At 45.0% G+C, this 24,222-nt stretch overlaps 1 protein-coding gene across 4 annotated transcripts in view; it reads right to left on the bottom strand.

Moving 5' to 3' along the window:
- npas3 (neuronal PAS domain protein 3) overlaps positions 1-24,222 on the bottom strand; it is a 230,787-nt gene that overhangs the window by 14,744 nt on the left and 191,821 nt on the right. For all 4 annotated transcript variants that reach the window (XM_023951301.2, XM_023951303.2, XM_023951302.2 and 1 more), the window contains 3 exons: positions 6,656-6,774; positions 5,643-5,836; positions 1,484-1,590 (listed from right to left, as the gene is read on the bottom strand). In XM_023951301.2, the coding sequence (XP_023807069.1) occupies positions 1,484-1,590; positions 5,643-5,836; positions 6,656-6,774 (420 nt within the window). The remainder of the gene's footprint in view (positions 1-1,483; positions 1,591-5,642; positions 5,837-6,655; positions 6,775-24,222) is intronic.

A 24,222-nucleotide genomic window follows, 5' to 3' on the forward strand; every position in this document is an offset into this window, starting at 1 on the left:
AAGAAGACTCAACTAACCTGGAACCAAATAAACTAAACCAAAAACATGGAGACTGGGCTGACGGGGGTTTAAGGCGTCTGATGGTGTGAACGTAAAGAGGGTCAGACCTGCAGCTCATCTCTATGGATGCCTCTTTTAGCCGTCCTCCTGTTGAAATGACTCAGAGACTGATAGTTCATTATAAGTGAACAGAGATGAAGGGAAGGCGGCGCTGGAGGCTCGCCTCAGGCCACACCAGGGACCAATCCATGAAAAAAGTCCAGACTCTCCTTTTTCTCCTCTCTCTTCTAGCTTATTTTTCTTTTTTTCATTTGAGCAGCTCCTTAGGCTTTAGTCTTCAGTCCTGAGTGTATCATCCGTGTGATAACACAGACTCTACGATGAGTTTGGGTTCCAAAATACACCTTTATAACTCTGAATGTCCAAGCCTTCCTTCACTAGAACCCCACAGACCAAATCTAGCTCCAAAAACTGAAGCCCCTCCCTTAACTTCTGCTCAAACTCTTGGACCAGAGCCCATCCATGTCATGGGCGTGAATCCACAGAAACTGTTGGTTCAGGGGTTTGTGGACTAGTTTGCTGCTCAGTCCCCTTGGTGTGGCTCGTCCTTGGTTATGACCATCAGTCATGGTAGAAGGTTCTACACACACAAACCCCACATCATCCATCCTTGATCTCCATCGATCTGGGTTCTCTAGCTTCACGTTGTCCACATCAATTCAAGCATGGGGGGTGCAATGCAGTAGTGAAGCAGCCATCAATGAATAAAGAGGTGCAAACCACTGACTGTACACATGTGCCACCAGGTTAGTTAGACAACAAAAGTCTCGTTGACTTTTGACCTTGGGAAGAGACGGCCATCTTGACTTTTAGTACCTTTTACAAATTCAAGTTCCTCCTACAGATATATATTATATCAGGAATCTTCTCTTAACTCCTCGAGCTTCATTGGAAGCGACTTGGGACGGACTGTTGGAAATAGATTTTGAATGGCGTTCGCATGGCGAGCTCACATGAGGGGAGTTTCCCTGTTGCTGGGCTGTTGCACATTTTTTATCAGAATGTTGTGAAAATGTATTACACAAATCTCTGTCCCCAAGCTGAATGAAACATTGTAATATGGATTGTGGGCGTGGCTAACAAAAAACCTCAGTCACCAAGAAAATCCAAAGAAAATCTAAAACCTACATAGACGTGATCATCCCATCCCGGCAACCAAGAAATTAATAGTTGCTATGGAGACAAAACTGACACAAAAGTGTTTTTTAATGAATTGGATGAAGGAGACAGAGGGGGGGTGAGGGCGGTGCAGCAGCCGCTTAGGCAGTGGGGGCGATGTTGGCAATACAACACCACTAAAGGCTTGAATTGTTTTTTTTTTTTTTTTGGTCAAAGGATGTCCTCTAAACACCAAACCTTTACATCATTTTATGAAGTGCAGCTGAGATGGTGAGACATGGACACGGCAGATGAGAGTACTCACAGTCCAGGTGACTCTGCCGGATGCCCTCCACATCTTCAGCATGGATGAACTGGTAACATCTCTTCCCCACAATCTCCACCGGAGTCAGGTCCATGTAGTCACTGATCCTGAAAGGTGGCAGAGATAATCCAGCATGAAGATCGGATCTCTTCATGTCAGGAGAAAGTCTATAACATTATGTCCAATTGCTGTGTTTCCGCTACACAATTACACAAAACTTTATAGTTTTAGAAATGTCGAAAAACACAATTTCGCAATTACACTGTTTCCATTAAATCCTAATTATTTGAAGAAACACAAACCAACTCGCACAATAAGTTTTTCAAAAACATGGTGACGGAAGTGAACAGCAGGTACGTTCACATTTCTGCCACGGCACTAGCGCTCATCATCATCTATCAAAGGAGACGTCTTCTTCAGGCCGTGGAGCGGCGAGCTCCTTACACGTGGGAGGGGCTACAGATGGAGCCGTTTTGGGAAAAGGGGGTTGGTGATTTTCCATAGGAGCTGTGGATAATGAAACGCTCAACTTTTGATGAGCCGTGTGACGCTGTGGGACCTCTGGTGGCGCCCGCCGTGCGGCGCACAAGGCCGCCAGTGGTGTCCGGTTGTTGCTTGTGTGACTCTTATAAACTGAAAAAAAAAAGTGTTTCCATTGCAGTTTAGCAAAATATGTCAATTGTGATGCACCTCAACAACCACGTCATCCAAGAGCAAAATGTTTTTCCGATATATGTGACTTTTTTCAGAATGTTTGTGTTTCCATTAAGCCAATTTAAGAACGCAAATCCAATTTGTGTAATTTCATAATCAATGGAAATGCAGTTACTGTGAAGGGAAACGTCCACTTTTAGTCAGATATGATTCTTTGTAGATGTTTTTGGTTCGAATAAAAAAGAAAAGAAAAAGGAAAGTGTCTATTTTTTATGTAATTTTTCAAATATGTGCGGCCGAATAACTTCAGCCAAAAAACAAAAAAACAAAACAAAAAACAACAAAAACGCATGAGGAACAGATGAAGAGAGAGTTTTGTCTTGTTTATGTCCCAACAGGCTATAGGGAACCCAACACGAAACCTGACGGGGAACAGAACACAGATCCAGATACAGAACAGAGCAGAACCTGACCTAGCGGGACATGGAAGAGAGCATGCACAACGACAGATGCAACAGAACAAGGAGAAGGTAACAGGACAGGAAATGAAAGACGACATCGGACCAAACAGTGAAAAAAAACTATATCCGTCTGCAGGATGCAGCAGAAAAAACAATCAACGGTAAACAGGAGACTTTTTTCTTTTACAGCTAAGATCTTTCAGAAAACCTCGGGACTGTGATCCATTTGTTCTTGTAACAGGAACTTTATGCATCTGGGAGGTAAAAGTAGCAAAGAGACACAACTATAAAGCACAGCTTTAGTGGAAACAGACTTTGTCTGTCATTATGAAGGAGGGTTTGCAGGAGTTTATGTTTGAAGAACTTTTAGAAAAAACTAAATAAGTTCATCCCAACTGTTGCGAAAGGTTCCCAGAAATGTTCCCAGCGCCTCACCTCTAAAGCGGCTTTGCAGCAAAACCAACGAAAAGAACCCTTGGAGTTAACAACCCCAACAAGTTGAGTAACACACGTTGGCTTTAAAAGGTTTAATTTGAAGCAATTTTCCACAGAACAATTTCCCATTTCATTCTGATGGATGATGGGGTGGCAGGCGGATAACAGCACACCTTGTTCTTTGGAGGAAAAAATCCCATTCTCTCAGAAACTCATCCTCAAAATGGGACTGTAATGGGAGCAATCCTCACCCCCCAGCACACAGACCGTTCCCGCCGCTCTGCACTGAATATCTTCAGCTGCCTTGCATTGCAGACCTTTTTCCGGTTAAAGGCAATCTGTCTAGTTTCAGGTTCTTTTTTATTAAAAAACATGAAGGGTTATGTTTTTTATATTTGCCATGTGAAACTCCCCATCAGTCGGTTAACTCCTGATGCCGTCCCGCCCGCTTTATCTGGACAGAAGGCGGGGGCATTGGAGGCGAATTCCAGTGTTAAAGCGGGGGTCAGATTCCTCATGAATAAGAAGCACCAACACGGAAGAACACGCGTTTGACTCTGGATCTGCCGGTGTGAGCATGAATGCAAAAAACAGGTGGTGAGACGGAAAACAAGGACAGAGAAATCAGAAAGACTGACTGATGGAAAAACCTACAGTCTGCTGTGCTTCATCTCCTTCATGTTTCAGCTGGTTGTCCGACTCTGAACATGTTCAGCTGCTTCACCGTGTGGCTGCTTCTAACTCAGGTTTTATGGTTTTGGAAAAGTTTGGCTGTTCTATGATAAATGGATATTAAAGCTTCAAAAACTTGAAAAACTTTGTCCTCTGAGAACGTCAGTAAACCTTTACGGTAAAAAGATCTTTCAGAATTTTAATAGTTCGGCTCATATTCAGCATTTTCACATGCACTCACTGTTTATGTTTATGTTTATATTAATCTCAGTGGAATGATCATTAATCCCAGTGGAACGATCATTAATCCCAGTGGAACGATCATTAATCTCAGTGGAACGATCATTAATCTCAGTGGAATGATCATTAATCCCAGTGGAACGATCATTAATACCAGTGGAATGATCATTAATCCCAGTGGAACGATCATTAATCCCAGTGGAACGATCATTAATCTCAGTGGAACGATCATTAATACCAGTGGAATGATCATTAATCCCAGTGGAACCATCATTAATCCCAGTGGAACCATCATTAATCTCAGTGGAACGATCATTAATCTCAGTGGAACGATCATTAATCTCAGTGGAATGATCATTAATCCCAGTGGAATGATCATTAATCCCAGTGGAATGATCATTAATCCCAGTGGAATGATCATTAATCCCAGTGGAATGATCATTAATCCCAGTGGAACGATCATTAATCCCAGTGGAATGATCATTAATCCCAGTGGAACGATCATTAATTTTACTGGAACGATTATTAATACCAGTGGAATGATCATTAATCCCAGTGGAACGATCATTAATACCAGTGGAATGATCATTAATCCCAGTGGAACGATCATTAATCCCAGTGGAACGATCATTAATCTCAGTGGAACGATCATTAATCCCAGTGGAACCATCATTAATCCCAGTGGAACGATCATTAATCTCAGTGGAACGCCTTCTTTTTGATTTTGCAGCTTTTACCCAACATCTAGTTTCTGCAGAGTGGCAGGAGTTCATTAGAAATTCACCTCTCAGATGTGAGCGGGACAATTGGCGAGGAGCAGCCCCGCCCCACCTCCTCTGCCCTGTTACTGAAAGCTCTATCTTTACGTGCTCTACTACTATCTTACAGCCCCTCACAACCCTAACGTAACATTACCAGTGCAACAAAAATGGGGAGCAATATCAGAGCCATCCAGCCGTCCAGTTCTGATCCAGATTCCAGCTCAGACGAGGAAAACAAAGACGTTCATGAATCTATTTGTCTGCAGGTGGATGCAGACAAATAGAAACTGCATTTTTTGTCCGCTCCTGATTCACAACGATTTGAATGAAGAAAAAAAACAGAAATGGAATTTTGTTCTTAATTCTCTTTAACACTGTCCCTCTTCTTAAAAATGTTCCAATAACATGTTAAAAACACCAAAACAGCATTTCCGTTGGAGTCGGTCTTTAGGTGAAGTTTTCTATCCAAACATTATTACCCAAGTTTGAGCCTTTTTTAAATCTTGTTACATTTTTAATATCAATTTATAATGGATTCATCCGCGAATTAGCATTAATCCAAACCTTTATATAGATGACTTTCAACTTTTTCCCCTGCTTTTGTTTGTGTGTAAATTCTTTAGATAGTTTAGCATCAACCAGGTAGCCTTAATGTTTAGCAGAAGTTCTAAATTCCCTCAGTTTAATCAAAATTCTTCTTGAGCGTGTTCAGTGACCACAGCTGTCAGCATTCACAATTGAGGATTCATTGGTCTGGTTTTTCCTTCCACCAGTATGTAAGGAGTCTGCAGAAAAAGCAAACTTTTCCTCTTTTTTCTCATCAGACAACGTTCCATCGTTTGTTCTTCCATGAACGAATGAATGATTGATTGAATGAACGGTGGGGTGTACAAAGCCTGTCACTCCTAAAGGCCTGGATTTGTGTCATTCATCCACCTGTTTTCACAGTAGACAATCTTCAGGTCCATGTTGACTCTGGTCACAAACATCTGACAGTCGATGCGGACCTCGTTGATGGTGGGCGGCGGCAGAGCGTGAGCCACCACCACCATCCCCATGATCTGGTTGGGCACCGAGCGGCTGTGCGTCAGAGCCATCCGGATGCGCAGACGGCCCGTGATGTGGATCACCTGCAGGGAGAGCGAGGAGCTGCAGTCAGCGGGAGGAGCAGGGGAGCAGTGCGGTGTTGTGGAGCGCCGCCACACATTTATCATTCTGTCCTGCAGGGACCAGATTGTTTTTTACAATTCCTCTTACTTCTTTGAGTGAAAATTTGACCCCTGCCACAAAAATTCACCAAAACAGGCACCTAGTACCCGATCAAAATGAATTTTTGACGTAGGGAACGACCCCCCCAAAAAGGATGACATCACAGCGGGAGAAACCATTGAAAAACTGAACAGGGCCAAAATCTCTCGAGGGGCTCAAAATAAATGTTTTAAAATCCAAACTAAAACACAAGTGTCGGGTATAACCAAAGAAGTTTTAAAATTATTATGGGATGGCCACAGGACTTACGACTTGGTGACCGTTTTATGGCAACGTTTGAAATTTAGGAATATTTGCATTTTCCCTCAAGATGGGAAACGATAACTTCTACAGAAAGGAGGCTCGCAATTTCTTCCTGAACAAAATGTGCATTTTTCTTATTGCATGGAGGCACAATGACCAGCAAAGTGCTCTAACGCTCCACATTTACACACATTCAGGATGCAGTTGTTCCCACAGTAGAAGGAATCTCGAGAGCATAAAAACCACCCGGAGAACTAAGTCCCTGGGACCCCTCCTCAGAGGGAAACGCCTGCTGCACTTCAGGGCTTAAATATTTTTGAAGCAGGAAGAGCAGCTCGGCGATCTACTGAGGAATTGATCACATGGGATCTGGAGTTTGTGGCGTCTCTGCTGTGAGGCGGCACACCTCACGCTGTTTTAGGGTGCATTCGTCTCACCTTATATCCTGAGGATTTGATGTGCACGCCCCTCTTTGTGAGAGTGGACTTCATTCGGATGAAGAAGGATCTCTCCAAGGAGTTATCTGGAGCCAGAAGACTGGGACTGCTGGACTCCACTGGAAAACAGCAGAGACACACGGACTTCATGATTGACATTTCTGACACCGGGATCAGAACTTTGTTTACAAAGAATAAAAACAGGCAGGCAAAAGTGTTTGAAACTCAGAGGAAAAAGTGGACTGTAAGGTGAGCTGAAGACATCGGTCCAGCTGGGATTTGTGAGTAAATGCAAGCGAATGCTCAGCTTCTTGGTCTTACAGATCACGGAAACAGGACAGGAGCAACCTGGGAGGCAACTCCAGCTCCAGAAGAAGCATCTGTGGCAAAACTGGGTTGAAATGTGAGGTAAAAGAGGAACAGGACTGACCCTTCCTTCCCAACATTCTTCACAGAAAACACAGTGTGCCTCCACGTCCTGGATGCCTCAGGAAGACAACGTTTTGTATTTATGTGCTCCATTACTGCCCCAAATCCCAAGAAGTGCCTTCAGCCTTTGGTCTCAGAGGATAAAACAACATTTTTAATCCACTTTTCCACAAATATAAAGAAATCAAAGTTATTTGAAGAGCAGTCCTTCCAGCTGCAGCTTTCTAAACCGAATTTGATCAATTTTCAGAAAAGCTTTATGACTTCTCTATAATTGGGTGAAAGTGCGAAATGCCGCCTTGCCAGCTGCTGCTCTGAGAAGACGAAGAGGAAAAAGACGTTTTCACGGCTTTTCTTCATCTGACGTTCAGTCCCCAACCCAAACTCGGATTCAAAGACAAACCATCTTCTTGACTCTAAATCAAAATGACTGACATCTTTTTCTGCCTAATGTCTTGTTTGCAAAACTGTTTAAAAGTTTCATTCCAGATTTGAAAACCATTTCTCCTCATTTAGCACCATTTACCTCACAAATATTTCAGAAAAATCTTCCAAACAACCAGCAAAAGCCTCAGCTGAGGGACTGTGTAGTATATAGATCCAGCTGCAGGATTTTTGCTCTAATCTGATTTGATTCTCACCTTTGAAAGCAAAGAGTGGAGTTCTGAGGAGTACAAGTCCGTGCCAAAGGATCAGCCAATAATTTACTTCTCACAGATTGACAGACAAAGTCATTTTGTCCAAAAAGGTCATTATGAAATAGACTTGCAGAAGACAACCAAGGAGCAGGGAAGAAAACAACAGAGGTCAAAAAAGTAGGTCCAAATTTAGGAACAAAAAGTCACCACACGGTGTGGCATAAACTTTAAAAACAAAAATATAGCAAAACATTTCCTTAGGATACGTTGGCCCTGAAGCACAAATCACATCAACAAATCATGTAATGCAAAAAAAAAAAACACATGGTAAAGATCGTCCTGTCCAAAGAGCTAAAACTTCATAAATAAAGTTCAGTTCCAATTAAAACAGGGTTTTATATTTACACACTTGAAGGATTATTAACAAAACCCTGACAGTAAAAGCCTAACATGTCCATCATAAGAGGGACTCAGCTGCACTCTGTGTTCATGTGCTGGACAAAAACAAACAAAAACAACACTTTCCCAAAAAATGAAACGAAATTAAAATGAAACTTTGGGGAAAGCAAAATTCATTTTAAGGAATCAAAATGAAATGTGAAAAAATGAAACAAAATAAGAAGCAGGAAACGGTAGGTGCTATGGGACATTGCTGATTGGATGATTGGCCTTTGACCTTTGAGTTTTTTTAAATCTCATACTAAAGGTTTTAGGATTAGTACGGAGCAAATCCAGTATCGCTTCAAGACAAGTAACTTTTGAATGAAGTGATGGATAAACGTCTTCATTCAGTCAGGGATGTCCCAAAATTCCTACATTTTCTGGTTTCTAATTGTGCTTCATTTTTTAACATTTCATTTGGATTTTTGGAAATAACTTTTTGCTTTCTAAAACAACATTTTTTTGGAATTGTGTTTCGGTTTCTGGAAATTGTTTTAATTTTCTAAAATGTAATGTTGTTTTATTATCTGATTTGCTTTTTTCGTTGTCATTGTGACCTCTAAAATGTTTGTGTGTTCAGGCATTTGTTGATGTGATTTGGACTTCAGGGCCACCATATTTGGACATAACTAAACTGGAACCAGAGCTAGAAACACCAGACAAAACAGACCAACACTTAAAACTTTGAGGCTTCTACTTAAATAAAAAACTACTGACAGTGCAGGCAGCGGTGACGGACTCAAGGTGAACCACAGAAAGTGGGCGGGAACTATGTGGGAGGAGCCAAAGCCAACCTGCAAAAAAACCCAAACCAAAGATCCAAGGCACAAACCAGGACAATTATAAAAAACGACGCAATGCAAAAAAAAAAAATGCATTTCTTTGTTCTTTTCCCTCTAAATATGTCAGATTAAGCCACGGAAATCTGTCACAGAAACTCTGCCTGCAAATTTGCAAAACAATCTTCTCCCTCGATCTGCACATTTTCTCTTTGAAATTACGTACATTGGCGTTAAAACGTGCACACGCACATTTCTGCCTCATTTACACAACTTTTGGTTTGTAGCTGCTTTTTCAGGGGAAGGGGGGGGCTTCAAACACACACTCGCCGACACAGGCACGTGCACGCTCCTCTGTGCCCGGGTCTCTGGCGGATAGAGTGGTTTGATCACTGCTGATACATGTTGACAACGTCTAATCTGAAACATTGAAAGAAATGAATTAATATGCAAATTCATCCTTTATAATATAAAAGTCCTTGAGGAAGGGAGGGGTGCTGATTAAGGGAGGGGGGCATCGAGGGGAAAGTGGATGAAGAGAGAGCGAGGGGTGAAGGGAAATAATATCTGCAAGCAGCGAGGAGACATGAAACAAAAAGCAAGAAAAAAAGACTAAAAGACTAAAAACGGAGATGAAGCAAAGGGAAAAAGAGAGAAGTGTGGAAGGTAAAGGTTAGAATGTCCAAGTAAAAAAGACAAGGGTGCATTAAGGTAAAAGGTAAATGTAAAGTTAAAAAAAAGACAGAAAAATGAAAACAAGAATTCCAAAGGGAGGATCCTGAGACTTAATTTTGCGAAGTTAAAAACTTGGTGAAAGACATAACGTTTGTCTTTCCCCACCCTGAAGCACAGGTTGGATGTTATTCAATTCAATTTTTTTATATAGCCCAATATTTACAACTATAGTCATCTCAATGGGCTTCATACTGGTTATAGTGTTATAAACATCAATCATAAAGAACATAGAATTCAATAGGTATTCGCTAAACCAAACAGTCTAAACCAAACTGGGCATCCCTGCCCTTAGACCCTCCTTCGCGGTAAGGAAAAACTTCTAAAAAAATGGATTCTGGAAAAAAGAAGAAACCTCAGGGGTGTCCACATGAAGGAGGGATCCTCCCCCAGGACAGACAGGGGATGTACCAGAACTCAGAGAATAATGATCTTATCTAACTCTAAAACTACATGTTTAAATAATCCTGCAGATAGGCTTCATGCAGATGAGTGGGGGGACGGCTGGGAGCGCGAGACGAGCCAGAGGCAGGATCCAGAACCAAGTGTAGGAGCAGAGACGAGGTACACGGTCAGGTACAGGAGCAAGGAATCGTTACCACGTTGAGTCATCTCAATAACCTTCAGTGAGGGTTTCATTGAGTTGTTAGGAACCACCTTCAACTTGGACATTTGTGTTTATAAAAGCAAAAAAATAAGAAAAAATCCAGTTTCAGCCCAGTGTTGAAGATAATGAGAAAAGTGCTGATGTTTGTGTCGAGCGGAGGTCTCTGAACGATCATGAGGAATGTGCCAGATAATGGGAGAACGGCACTGGAGAAGTCACGTGTCATCAGCCTGAACACAGCAGAAGAGGAATGTTGAAATGACAGCGGTCCATGGGATCAGGCCACACACCGCCATCACAGCACTACAGAACGCGAGTGAGACGTTGGAGACAGCCCCCCCCCCACTGGAAATGCTAAGTGGAATTGAAATATGCGACACTGTTCGCAGGGTGGATGTGAAAACGAAAATGCATTTTTTCGTTTTAATTATGACACAGAATAAGCGGTTTTTAGGTAGAAAATGAATGATTGATGAAATATTGAATTTTCATTTTAATTTTGAGTCATTTGATGCAGTTACATTTTGAAAACGAAAAAGCATTTCTGTTAATTAATCTTAATTGTCAAATCAGACATTTCTGAATGAATTTTGCTACACATTTACCAGAGAACGTTTGTAAAATGAAATGTCAAATACCATTTTTTAAATCATTTAAATTAAGTGAAAGAATAAACAGTGTTGAAGAAGAAAAAGAAAAAACATTTTGGTGGATTGACTTTTATTTTTAATTATGCTACAGAATCATTTCCATAGTAATTAAGTCCTAATTTGAAGACACTATAAAATGTAGGGATTCGCCTTATTATCAAAGCGGTTTGTAAGTCAAAACTGAACAAGTTCGTTGACGTTATGTTTCATGTCGAAAAGATTGGAAAAGATTCACTTTCCCTTTGTAATTTACTGTTTCTGTTTGGATTTGTTCAACCTGGTTTGAGTGAGAACAGAAGGAGGATGAATGGAGTCAAAATGGGAATTATGGGAGATTTTTTTAAAGTCCCACTCTGATCACCTTTTGATCTTTTTTCAAAGTGTTATTGATGGTCTTTTCATTAAGATTATGCGGTTTTTAGCCAAATTGTTTTCTAGGGCTTAATCCTGCAGAGTTCATCAGAAATTCCCCTCCGAGTTGTGGGCAGGACCATTGGAGTGGAGCAACCCCACCCCCACTTCTCGTCACCCATCTGTTTGCACGTTCTCCCACTAGCTTACAGCCCATCACACCTCTTAACTAACATTACTGGTAAAACAAAAATGGCGAGCAATATCAGGGCTATCCAGTGGTAGAGTTTTGATGCAGATTCCAGCTCAGATGAGGAAAAAATTACGTACATGGATCTATTTGTCTGCAAGGGTGGTCAATCTCTGATCGGGGAATTGCAGGTTTGATTCCTGCCTGGCCCGCCCATGTGTCGAAGTGTCCTTGGGCAAGACACTGAACCCCACCTTGCCTCTGGTGGAAGGTCGGCGCTAGTGTTTGGCAGCGGAGCCGCCACCAGTGTGTGAATGGGTCTGTGACTGTAAAGCGCTTTGGGCCTTCGAGGAAGATAGAAAAGCGCTATATGAGAATACGTCATTAACCATTTACAAGTGGACGCATCAGAATGGAGCAGAGCAGCTTGAAGCCCGTCCAGCGTGTTTTCTACGTCTCAAATACTTCACACAAATCTCTTTCAAACTGCATTTTTTCTTCTGCTACTGATCCACAACAACTCAAATAAATAATTATCCAGAAATGCTATATTAAGCTTATTTTCCTTATATATGTCCATAAGAAAAAGGCCACAACACCAAAGTGAAACAATTGTGACTTTTGTTTTACTACCAAATGGGATGGAGTGTCCATTTGTCCCTACTAAGAGGCTTAAATTTGGAGAGACATGTGTCATCATGTTTAGTGGGGGTGTTTGAGTCATTTTTGCTGAAAGAGTTGTTAAGCTTTTTTAGTTCCTAATAAACTAGTTCCTAATAACTTTCCTCCATCACCTTTTTCTTCAAGTTCATCACTGCTAAAGCTGTATAGCTCAGCAAAGCAGATCCTGGACCTCCTTCATGTCCCCTTCTTTTATGTGTGTTTGTTCTTTTATATCTGAACATTGTCTGCATGCAGACACGGAGAGACAGGAGGAAGAAGAGGAACGGAGACGAGCACTGGAGTGGAATGAAGAGAATGAAAGGAACAAGATGAAGACAGAGGAGGATGGAAAGCATGCGGGGACTCAGAGGTGTTTTCTCATTCTGCTCGTTCAGCTCGCGTTACCGCAGCGTCTTCAGGGACGCTGCTTCTACAAGACAAAGATTAGCGGCACAAAGGCCGCAGGTGTCTGCCGGCTCCACCACAGCCCGACTGTGGGACTTAATTATCTGCAACGGCAAAACTTTCCCTTGTTTGAAGGACAAATGATTAATTAAAAAGAACATCTCACCTACGCCTCTGATCTTTGGACAATACCCGGAGCTGAGGATTTCTCTGCACGTGTGCACGGGGCCTCGGTGGGACGGGTTTCATTGTCAGACAGTCTAGTTCAGGGGCCCATTGTGACCGGATGATAACTAGCTAACGAGCTAGCAACACCAAGCAAACAAAGCCAGGTGAAAGCAAGGTGACAGCGACCTCCAACCACAGCGAAAAGGAGAGGACAACCAGGACAGATATTTCTTCTACTTTTAACATTTTTTTAAACAATTTTGGTTTCAGTTTACTAAAGTTTGTGTAAAATGCACCCGTCTATGGGTTGACCTTGTGGCTTTTTGGACTGCCCGGGCCCTTCATAGTGAGGAGCATCTCATACAGCCACCTTAACGGACGTCATGACAATGACGCGTACCATTGCACGCCGTGCATGTGGTAAGAGTACAGTGAAGTGTTTGCAAGACTATTGTGACCTGCACTTATGTCACACGGGTGATGCTGTCCTGTGGTGTCCTTACGCCGCGCTCAAGTTGTACACACAGACTGACGATGCTGCACGCACGGGGGGGTACAGGTGATGTGTACGTGCCTGTAGGATGTCCTGACGGTCTACACTCTGATTGATGTACACTCTGATTTCCTAATTTCCTGATTTCTGAGAGTCAGGCTGCACACAGAGTGCGCTCTTATCAAGTGCTAAGCTCTAATGGGCGAATTGAAAAAAATTCCAAATCCATGCTGAAGGTTTTCATTCTACAGGCTCACTGATTGGTCTATGACTTTGACATGCAGCAGGCCACCTGCATGCCCCGTACAGCTCTGACAGTAAAGGCAGGAAGGCGTTTTAATTACAATTTTAAAAAACGGTTCATGTTTTATTTTCACCAACAGGAGACGGAATAGGACAAACCAAAAAAACAGGATTTTAAATTGCTTCCAAGACAAGTTTTTAAAAGATACCAGAAATTCCATCTGGAACGTTTCATTTTGTTAAGCTGTCTTATTACAAACATATTTGTTTTGTGTTATTATTTTCAAAATAAAAGCATATCTTGTTGCTCAAAATGCTAATCGTTAGCTTGGTCAGCCTCTGAGGAGGACAATAACTTTTTATAACTTGACGCTGTAACATAACATTATTTAGAGATAATCTTCAGGACAGAAGAGTTGAAACCTCTGTGGCGGAGCAACAAACCTTTCCTTCATTTTCAAAGGGAGTGAAAAGGCTCCAACACTGAAAACATGTTCGTAGATGCGTCGTACAGCAGCCTCTTTATGTTCCAGATGATAATTCCCTCAAAGGTCTTCCCTAAAATCCTTGTCGTTCTCTGCTCACTCCCCCTTATCTTTTTGTTCCCGCTCCTTTAATCTCTTTCCTGCTTTACTCAAGCGATGAAAAGAAAGACTTCCTCTGATGGCCTTATCAGGATGAGAAGTTCAAATAAAGGAGCACTCTAATAGTCTCTTTTCTCTTCTTCTGCTCCCCAACCTTCACTCGTCAATCCCCCCCGGCTGGTCTTTTTCACACCCCCTACTTCTCCCAGAGATGGAGGATTGCTTTGGAAATGTAAAAGCTTTAAATGGTGAGAAAAATGTTCAGACATTTTCATGGATGTTTGGCCCCCGTCCCTGTCTGTTCTGGTCTGGAGAAAGTGACAAAAGAAACGAGTTTAATGGAACAGAGGAAGGCGTTTGCAGTCACACGTTCATGCTAATGCTGGAGTGCAGGGATGAGAACCAGGAAGGGACTTTTTACTGCCTCTGCTGTGGATTGTTGGAGTCAGAGACCTGAAACCAGCAGAGCCACGGATGGAAAGATGGACAGAGCGGATCTAAATGGGGAGGGAGGTGTGGAGTACCGTCTGAAGACTGTCTCTCACTCATTTTGAGGTTCAGGTTTTTCTTGTGCAGCATCGTCATCATGCACAATTGGTGGAGGGGTTCAGGGTCCACAGTTCCCATTTATGAACATCCAAACCACCTGAACTGATGCAAAGTGTTTGTCTAAAACCCACAGTTCATGGGGAAAGGTGGGGCACAACCAATGGAACATCAGTGCTCTCCAACCGTTTTCAGGCCATGTCCGGTTTAATGTCGGACAATATTTCCACGGACCGGCCTGCACGAGGCTGAAGTCCGGTTCCATTTTTAGCTTCCGGTTTCTCTTAACTTCCAAGGGCGAAGTTTATCTTCATCCTCTGTATTTTATCTGCAGCAGCTTTAAACTTTATTTGTACTCCAGATTATGTTTAGGAACCATTAAAATGTGATATTGTCAAGAGCCAGTGTCGTAGGCCCCAGTGTGAAACAGACCAGGTTAGGTGGCAGAAACCTAGACATTTAACAGATGCACTTAAACATGGCAGAAACCATCTAGACACAATAAGGGGAGAAAGCAGAAGAGCTGATAATGAAGAACTGAAAACCCTAAATACACAGAGGATCACCAACACAAATAAAAACAACAACACACTTATCCTCAGCTCTCAATCCTCACCGTTCTCCTCCCAAAAGGGCATCTGGAATCAACCCTGAGAAGTGGAACTGGAGAAGAAAGAAAATTGTTTGGCATCAACTGTCTCATGACTCTGGGATCACTGAATTACAGCATTTCTGACATGGTGCCTCTGTCGGCCTCCTCCCCCTCTCCTCTCCGCTTGGCTGCTGATTCTCAACACCTGCGACCACTTACCTCATCACCTCATCCGCCTTCATAAGGAGCCACAGGATCATCAGTCTTCGCCAGTCCGTTGCCCCTGATGGTGCATAGTTGGTCCTCAAGTCAAGCTACTGTTCGTTTTCGCTACGTCAAGCCTATGACTAAACCTGTCTCTCTCTCTACTCACCCTCAGGAATCCAGTACCACGAGTGGTCGCTCAAATCAGTTCCCAGCCGTTCTCATCAGTCTGTCCTCTCCTGCGGTCCCACCACGAGCCTCTGCCTCATCAAGTGTCTCCACCTTCGTCAACATCGGCCTACGGAGAAGTCCACCAGTGACGCCACTAACTTCTGTCTTTCAGTTCGGAACCGACATCTGGACCTGCTCACGTTCTGCTCTCTGCTCCTCGTATTAAAACTCTTACCCGCCAACGTTCGCCTCCCGCTGTGTTTCTTCTGGGTTCCAGCATCTGGGTTCGAAAAGTGTTCTGTAGCCATGACAGAACGGACTGGCCATAATCCCAACCCATCTGACCCAGAAGGACTCAGATTAGCCGTTTCCCAACAAGGCATTATGCTGGGACGTCAAGCGGACGCTCTGTCGCAAATGGCGGTTGCCCAGCAGGATCTCTTTCATCGCCTAGATGGTATGACCCAGACCTTACATGAACTAACCAGCCAGTTTTCCCAGGTTTCGCCTGCCACAGTCCATACTCCTGTCGTCCCAGTTCCTTCCGCTTCCGGAGTGCCGGCCGCAACCGAAAACATCCGACTCCAACCGGAACCTTTCTTCGGGGAGGTGGAAGCCTGCGGAGGATTTTTGCTGCAGTGCCAGTTAATATGTCAACAAGCTCCCCGATTCTACCAGTCCGACCACAGTAAGATCACTCTTGTCATTAATTCTCTACGAAGTAAAGCTCTCCAGTGGGCCCAAGCTTTTCTCTCTGCCAATCCCATCTCTCACCTGTCTTACGAGCGATTCCTCGGCGAATTCCGCCTGATATTCGACCAACCTCGTAAACAGGAAGAGGCTACCCGGCGGCTGCTCGCACTCAAACAGCGGAACCGTGCTGTTAGCGATCACGTCATCGATTTCCGCATTCTAGCGGTTGAAGCTGGCTGGCCCGATCTGGCCCTCAAAGGCGTTTTTTACCAGTCCTTGAATGAACAAATTAAAGACCACCTTTGTTCTCAACCGGAAGCACGATCCTTTGAGGAGTTAGTGTCCGCCGCTCTCCGGTCGGACGTTAGGATACGTGAGCGCCAAAAAGAACGAGGTCATCCGGCTCCACGTTCCCCGACTAAGTCCATCCACGCTCCACCGATCGATCCAGGCCTGTATGCTGCTGAGCGTCCTGTCCCCTCCAAGACTATGGAGGAACCCATGCAGATCGGCCACTCAAGGCTGTCAGAAGAGGAACGGCGCAAAAGACGCGAAGCTGGAGCCTGTTTTTACTGCGGGGCTAAAGGCCATCTAGTCTCAGGATGTCCAGTTCGTTTAAACTTCCCAGCCCCTCGCTAGACGACAGGCCGCGAGGGGAGTTATCTGCCACAGATTCTGGTAAAGAATTCATGTATTTACCTGTCAAGTTATGCCTCGATCGCCAAGTTCATGAACTCAGGGCCCTCGTAGATTCTGGGGCGGAACAGAGCTTAATTGACTTTCGTGTAGTTAACCACTTGTCTATCCCCACAGAGCCCCTAGAAAACCCCATTGAAGCCTCGGGCCTCGGGGGACAACACCTGTCCCGTATTACCCATCGCACCAAGCCCATTCTCCTCGTCACGTCAGGTAACCATAGGGAATCAGTTCAGTTTTACATCACCCAGTCCGCCCATACCCCCATAGTGTTAGGGTTCACCTGGCTCAGATTACATAATCCCCAATTTAACTGGGCTCAGGGATCTGTCACTCAGTGGAGTCCTTATTGCCTTGCAAACTGTTTACTGTCCGCTGTTCCCCGTGTTCCCCCCACAGATACCGAGAGTCCCGCCTCAGTAGATCTGGTTTCCATTCCATCTTGTTATCACGACTTAAAAGCAGTTTTCAGCAAATCTAAGGCTAGCGCTCTTCCCCCGCATAGACCTTACGATTGCGCCATTACTCTCCTTCCTGGCGCTCCTTTACCTAAGGGGCGGCTGTTCAACCTGTCCGGTCCCGAAAGAAGCGCCATGGAACAGTACATCCAGGAAGCGCTCTCGTTAGGTCACATACGACCCTCTTCCTCCCCTGTGGGGGCTGGTTTTTTCTTCGTGGCTAAGAAAGATAAGACACTCAGGCCCTGCATCGACTACCGCGAACTAAATCAGATCACCGTCAAAGATAAATATTCCTTGCCTTTAATCACGTCTGTTTTTGACTCTCTTCAACAAGCCCGTATCTTCACGAAATTAGACCTCCGCAATGCGTACCATCTGGTTCGTATCAAGGAAGGCGACGAATGGAAGACTGCATTTAAAACCCCCTTAGGGCACTATGAATATTTGGTCATGCCCTTTGGCCTCACCAACGCCCCTGCAGTCTTCCAGCGGTTGGTCAACGACGTTCTCCGTGACTTCCTTAATCGCTTCATTTTCGTCTACCTTGATGACATTCTCATCTATTCCCATGATCAGGCCCAGCATGAACATCACGTACGTCTCGTGCTTGAGAGGCTTTTGGAAAACCAACTCTATGTAAAATTCGAGAAATGCGAATTTCATGTTCCAACCGTTCAGTTTCTCGGCTACGTCATCGAGGCAGGTTGCATCCGACCTGACCCCTCTAAGATAGAGGCCGTCGCCAACTGGGCACCTCCAGACACACGGAAAAAACTTCAGCAGTTCTTAGGCTTCGCCAACTTTTATAGGCGATTTATCAGGAATTACAGCAGCATCGCTTCTCCTCTCACACGCCTTACTTCCACTACTCATCCCTTTGCCTGGTCTTCTGAAGCCCAACAAGCCTTCGACAAACTGAAGGACCTTTTCGTATCCGCACCCATCCTCATCCAACCTGACCCATCTCGTCAATTCATTGTCGAGGTGGACGCTTCTGATACCGGTGTGGGTGCCGTCCTCTCCCAAAAAGAGGCCTCAACTGACAAATTAAAACCTTGTGCTTATTTTTCACGAAAACTATCACCAGCAGAAAGAAACTATGATGTCGGGAACTACTTGCCATCAAGCTGGCATTGGAGGAATGGCGTCACTGGTTGGAGGGAGCAGAACAGCCATTCATCGTGTGGACAGACCACAAGAACCTGGCCTATCTCCGCTCAGCCAAACGACTCAACTCCAGGCAAGCTCGTTGGTGTCTTTTTTTTGACCGCTTCAATTTTGTGATCACCTACAGACCCGGATCCCGAAATATCAAGCCTGACGCCCTGTCCCGAAAATACAGTCCATCAGAACGCGCCCCGGCCACCATCCTTCCTTCCACCTGCGTCATCGGAACCCTCACGTGGGACATCGAGAACAAGGTACTCCAAGCCCTGAGAGACAATGATGACCTCCCTCCTGTCCCCAGGGGTACCTTGTTCGTCCCTGCTGATCTCCGGTCCGAGGTCATCACCTGGGGGCATACTTCCCGCTTGGCTTGCCATGGGGGGGTTCACCGGACTCTGAACCTCATCCGCAAAAGGTTCCATTGGCCTGCCATGGAAAAGGACGTGCGGGAGTATGTCGCTGCCTGCTCCACGTGCGCCCGATCAAAATCCTCATCCTCAGCTCCGGCAGGTCTGCTTCATCCTCTCCCCACTCCCAATCGACCCTGGTCCCATCTTGCCATTGATTTCGTCACCGGTCTCCCCCCGTCACACGGTAACACTACTGTCCTCACTGTTATTGATCGTTTTTCGAAAATGGCTCACTTCATTCCCCTTCCTCAACTCCCCACGGCCACTGAAACTGCTGACCTGATGGTCAAACACGTTTTTCGCCACCATGGCATCCCTATGGACATTGTCTCCGACCGTGGCCCTCAATTCACGTCACAAGTGTGGAAGGCTTTCTGCTCGGCCTTGGGGGCCACGGTCAGTCTCTCGTCTGGTTATCATCCCCAGTCAAATGGCCAAGCGGAGAGAGCGAACCAGGAGCTGGAGGCAGCTCTCCGCTGTCTGGCGGCACAGAATGAAAAGGACTGGTCCACCTTCCTGGTATGGATAGAGTACGCCCATAACACTCATCCTTCATCTGCCACCGGGATCTCTCCTTTTGAGGCCGCCCTAGGGTACTCACCACCTCTGTTTCCATCCCAGGAGTTGGATCTGGCAGTGCCTTCCGTCCAACATCACCTCCAGCGTTGTCAACGCGTCTGGACTCAGACGAAGGCCGCTCTCCTCCGCACCAAGGAGAGCAACTGCCGGATCGCCAACCGTCGCAGGGTGGTGGGACCCGACTATCAACCAGGTCAGAGGGTTTGGCTCTCTACTCGCAATATCCCCATTCAGGCATCTTCCAAGAAACTGGCTCCCCGATTCATCGGTCCTTACGTCATAGACAAGCTCATCAACCCTACCTGTGTCCGTCTTCGTTTGCCCAAAGCCCTGAAGGTCCACCCGTCGTTTCACATCTCCCAGATCAAGCCAGTCCAGGACAGTCCTCTGTGCCCGCCGTCCACTTCCCCACCGCCCGCCCGGGTCATCGACGGCGCTCCGGCCTATGACGTCAGCCGGATTTTGGACGTCCGTCGGAGGGGTCGTGGATTCCAGTTCCTGGTCGACTGGGTGGGCTACGGTCCGGAGGAGCGCTCATGGATTCCCCGCTCGTTTATTTTGGACCCCTCTCTCATTGAGGATTTCTACCGTGCCCACCCTGATCGCCGCCCTTGACCGCCTGGAGGCGGTTGTTGAGGGGGGGGTACTGACATGGTGCCTCTGTCGGCCTCCTCCCCCTCTCCTCTCCGCTTGGCTGCTGATTCTCAACACCTGCGACCACTTACCTCATCACCTCATCCGCCTTCATAAGGAGCCACAGGATCATCAGTCTTCGCCAGTCCGTTGCCCCTGATGGTGCATAGTTGGTCCTCAAGTCAAGCTACTGTTCGTTTTCGCTACGTCAAGCCTATGACTAAACCTGTCTCTCTCTCTACTCACCCTCAGGAATCCAGTACCACGAGTGGTCGCTCGAATCAGTTCCCAGCCGTTCTCATCAGTCTGTCCTCTCCTGCGGTCCCACCACGAGCCTCTGCCTCATCAAGTGTCTCCACCTTCGTCAACATCGGCCTACGGAGAAGTCCACCAGTGACGCCACTAACTTCTGTCTTTCAGTTCGGAACCGACATCTGGACCTGCTCACGTTCTGCTCTCTGCTCCTCGTATTAAAACTCTTACCCGCCAACGTTCGCCTCCCGCTGTGTTTCTTCTGGGTTCCAGCATCTGGGTTCGAAAAGTGTTCTGTAGCCATGACAATTTCCTTCAGACATGCTCTCTTCTCCACAACAGCCAAAGTCTGCCTTATTACAGACGCTGGGTAGATCCATTGGCTGATCTCATGCTCCATCATTCCCTCATGAGGGAATGCTTAAATGCACAAATACTCCCACTTGTGGTGTGTGTTTATGGGGTGGGGGTGGTCCTGAGCTCTCACTGGTTTGGAGCTGAGGTCAAAATGTCTGAGATGAGAAGTAGAAGTTGCCTTTTGCTACACATGGTTTGGTCAAATGACAGAAAAAATGTCTTTGAAAGCTTAGTCCTTCTTCCAGAAACTGTTCTAACAGGTGACTAACTTGGAACTGCTCAAACACACACACCCCTCTGCATAGATGACTTGAAAGACTTTCTGTGTTATCGCCGTGGTGACAGACAGACAGAGAGCAGGCCTTTCTTCGTCCTCCACCGTCCTTATCAGAACAGCAGCCATTGTCTACTGTAAACAGCCCTGTCCTTGATAGGGACGCCTAATTGGAAAGCTCTGATATTAATGAGCCACGAGTGGCTTTTGTGTACTCTGAAGATTGCATTGAGGGCAGTAACAGGGGGTGGGGGGGATAGTTTAATAAAAGTTTGATCATTTTGTTTCAGTTTTAATCTCTTTCAGAAAAGTTTTGCCTTCAGTACTTGCATTGCTTTCCATTCATGGAAACAGATTCCGTTCTCGCTGACTGCCATTCTTTTACATTTTCATTCGACAGGTCAAAGAGCTGCTCCCCCACCTTCAGTCGTGTTCCCACGTTAGTCCAGCGTGCGAGTGTGAACACGCTCATGCAAACAGGTCTCAGTCTGCTTCCAAAATGGACTCGGGTATGGTTTGGTTTGCTTACAGTGTAAACACAAACTAGGGATGAGGAAAAAATCGATTATTAGATGCATCGATTATCATAAACAATTCTGAATTGTTTAATGAAGTTTAAATAATCCAATCTAATCAAAAAAAATTTTTATGATTTAAAGTTAAAGTATACTTTAAGTTTAAATCATAATAATTGTAATGAGGAACTAAACGTGGAGCATTTTGAAGACACTCAAACATGCCTGATCTTGTACTGTTTGGAAGCATTTTGGCATTTATGGGGGGGGGGGGGGGTGTCAACGGTCAATTGGCTTTGGATAAAAAAAGTCCTGCGGTGTCGCACCAAAGTTAAATATGCAGGAAACCCAACAAATCTGATCAGGTCCAACTACAAACACCATGAGCCTTTTTAGAACTAACAAGCTGCCATAGTTTGTTGACTTTAAAGGAATAATGAGCCGTGAGCCGTGGACAAACATGAAGCAAGAAGAAGACACCGTTCCTCCTCGATGTTTGGACAGACGCACACGTAACACAGCTGCTGGAGGAAACACAACCATGCGGAGGAGTTTCCATCTTTATTTATTTATTTAATTTTTTGGGAGTTTCCATGTTTAGACAAAAGAGGAAGGTTAAAAATCACAAAAAAAAAAAAACGTTACCAAACCCTCAGGAAATTATGAGCCAAAACTTAATGTTCTGATGAGGAAAAAGACAAACGTCCGTTATTAGAAGACACTTGGAATGAGAAGAGATCAACAGTCCTGCGCACGAAACTTCATCGCATCACGCTGTGACCGTAAAAAACAACAACAGAACTTTCCAAGGCCTTCAAATCTTGGCTGGATTCTTTCTGTGTTGAGTTTCAAGTTGTCCCCAAGCATGCACCAGTTTTCTCAGACTTCCTGTCACAGTCTAGAAACAGGTTTACTATGTTAGATGGTGGCAATAAACAGTCCTTAAGCCTTAGTCACATATACCCTTACAGGTGGATACGGGTCCTCTGAAAAATGGTCAAACGTGGACTGGGGACGCAGGTGGCCTACACCAAATGGCAAGGTTATAGACCGCTCAGTGAGCCCATACAGAGGAAATGTTCATGCATCATTTTCTGCCGGCATGCTGGAGATTATTCAATCCCCCAAACCTTGAGGATTGTGAAGGAAGCCCCTTAGTGCTAAATCCACAGCCTGACTGTTAGAAATAAGGTATTTGGTCGGTTGGTTTGTGTGAGCATCCAACGGGCATTTACGTTTCATGTTCACCCTGAGCGTGCTGGACTGGCGTGTGGTCAGTAAGGACCCAGAATGGGCACCGTACCCATGACTAGAGTATGGCGTAAAGACACCAGGCGACAGCATCACATCTTAACAACGTGAGAAACTTTTCACAATGCACTTAAGACACACACAACTATGGTATCTCCCATGGGGACTGCAACACAAACCGATTTAGAATATGCCAGAACGGATGTGTTGAAACCTTAAGACAACTGCTCTTGAAATTCAAAACAATTTATAAAAAACTGAAACTGTACGATAGACTTGGATTTGTTTTATTTTTGGAATTGGTTTACATCAAGCAATCAAAACAAACAAACAAACAAACAAAAACCAAGTTAGCCAAGTCCTTTTTAGATGTCTTGCATTTTATTAGTCGCTGGACCTTTCTTCGGGCCATGGTCGGCTCGCTTTTTGCAATAATTTCATGATAAAGGAATTTTTGGGCTGGTGTTAAGTTCTGAGCTCTACAGGTACCACCCGGAACCGGAGGTCCAGAATATTATCTTGAACGTGTCAACATGTGAGACCTCCATGATGTTTTAAAGACAGCAGAGCAGGAGAAATTGTGGAAAATATGTTTGAACATGCACTTCCTTAAAGGAGAACTGCCACACATATCTACAAAATTTGAAAAACCTTTCCATTTAATGGATTTAAGGGGGTGATTCTCTTCATTTTTTTTCCCCTCTGCAGACTTAGCAGTCAGATTTTCTGAACGGTTTTCATCTTCACTTAGCTTTTATGTGACACTTTGAGGTTTTAAGGAGAGAAAAAGAAATCTGCCGCTGGAATGTGAGCCATCTCTCTTATTGTTCCCATCATAAAGCATGTGGGACAGGCGCACCAATGAAGACGCACTTCCATTAGCCATTTTAACTGGACTCACTGTTATCCGGCTCGGTCTCCTTCCTTTTTTCCATTCCACTCAGCACCACTTCGACACAGACGGGCTCATTTATCAAAGCCGGCAGAACAAACGCCCACCGCTGCCCCTGACAATGCAGTGGATCCCAGGCTGGAATCTGGACAGAACCCACCCATGCACGAGGAGAACATGCTAAATCCACACAGAAAGCTGGGATTTGAACCACAGCTTGTGAGGCTGCAGTGTACAAACCCAGAAAAAGAGAAGTGAATGGCATTCTCTAGTCTAGTGCAAAATATAAGATACATTTATCCCAAAATGTTTTGGTCCATACGTGGGGCAGACGAATGCCACCTCTGCTGGAATTCAGCCAGATGTGGCCCACCTCCATCTGCTACCTGGGATGTGAGATAAGAGCCGTCGCGGTTGCAACAGACACAGTGGCGGTTCTACACTAACTTACTCCCTGGGTGAGTAACCCCACCAGCGCCCCGCCCCCCCGCCCCGCACATC

The sequence above is a fragment of the Oryzias latipes genome, chromosome 22, assembly GCF_053564925.1.
Source record: "Oryzias latipes strain Hd-rR chromosome 22, Olatipes_Hd-rR_3.1".
In the NCBI taxonomy this organism is placed as follows: Eukaryota; Metazoa; Chordata; class Actinopteri; order Beloniformes; family Adrianichthyidae; genus Oryzias; species Oryzias latipes.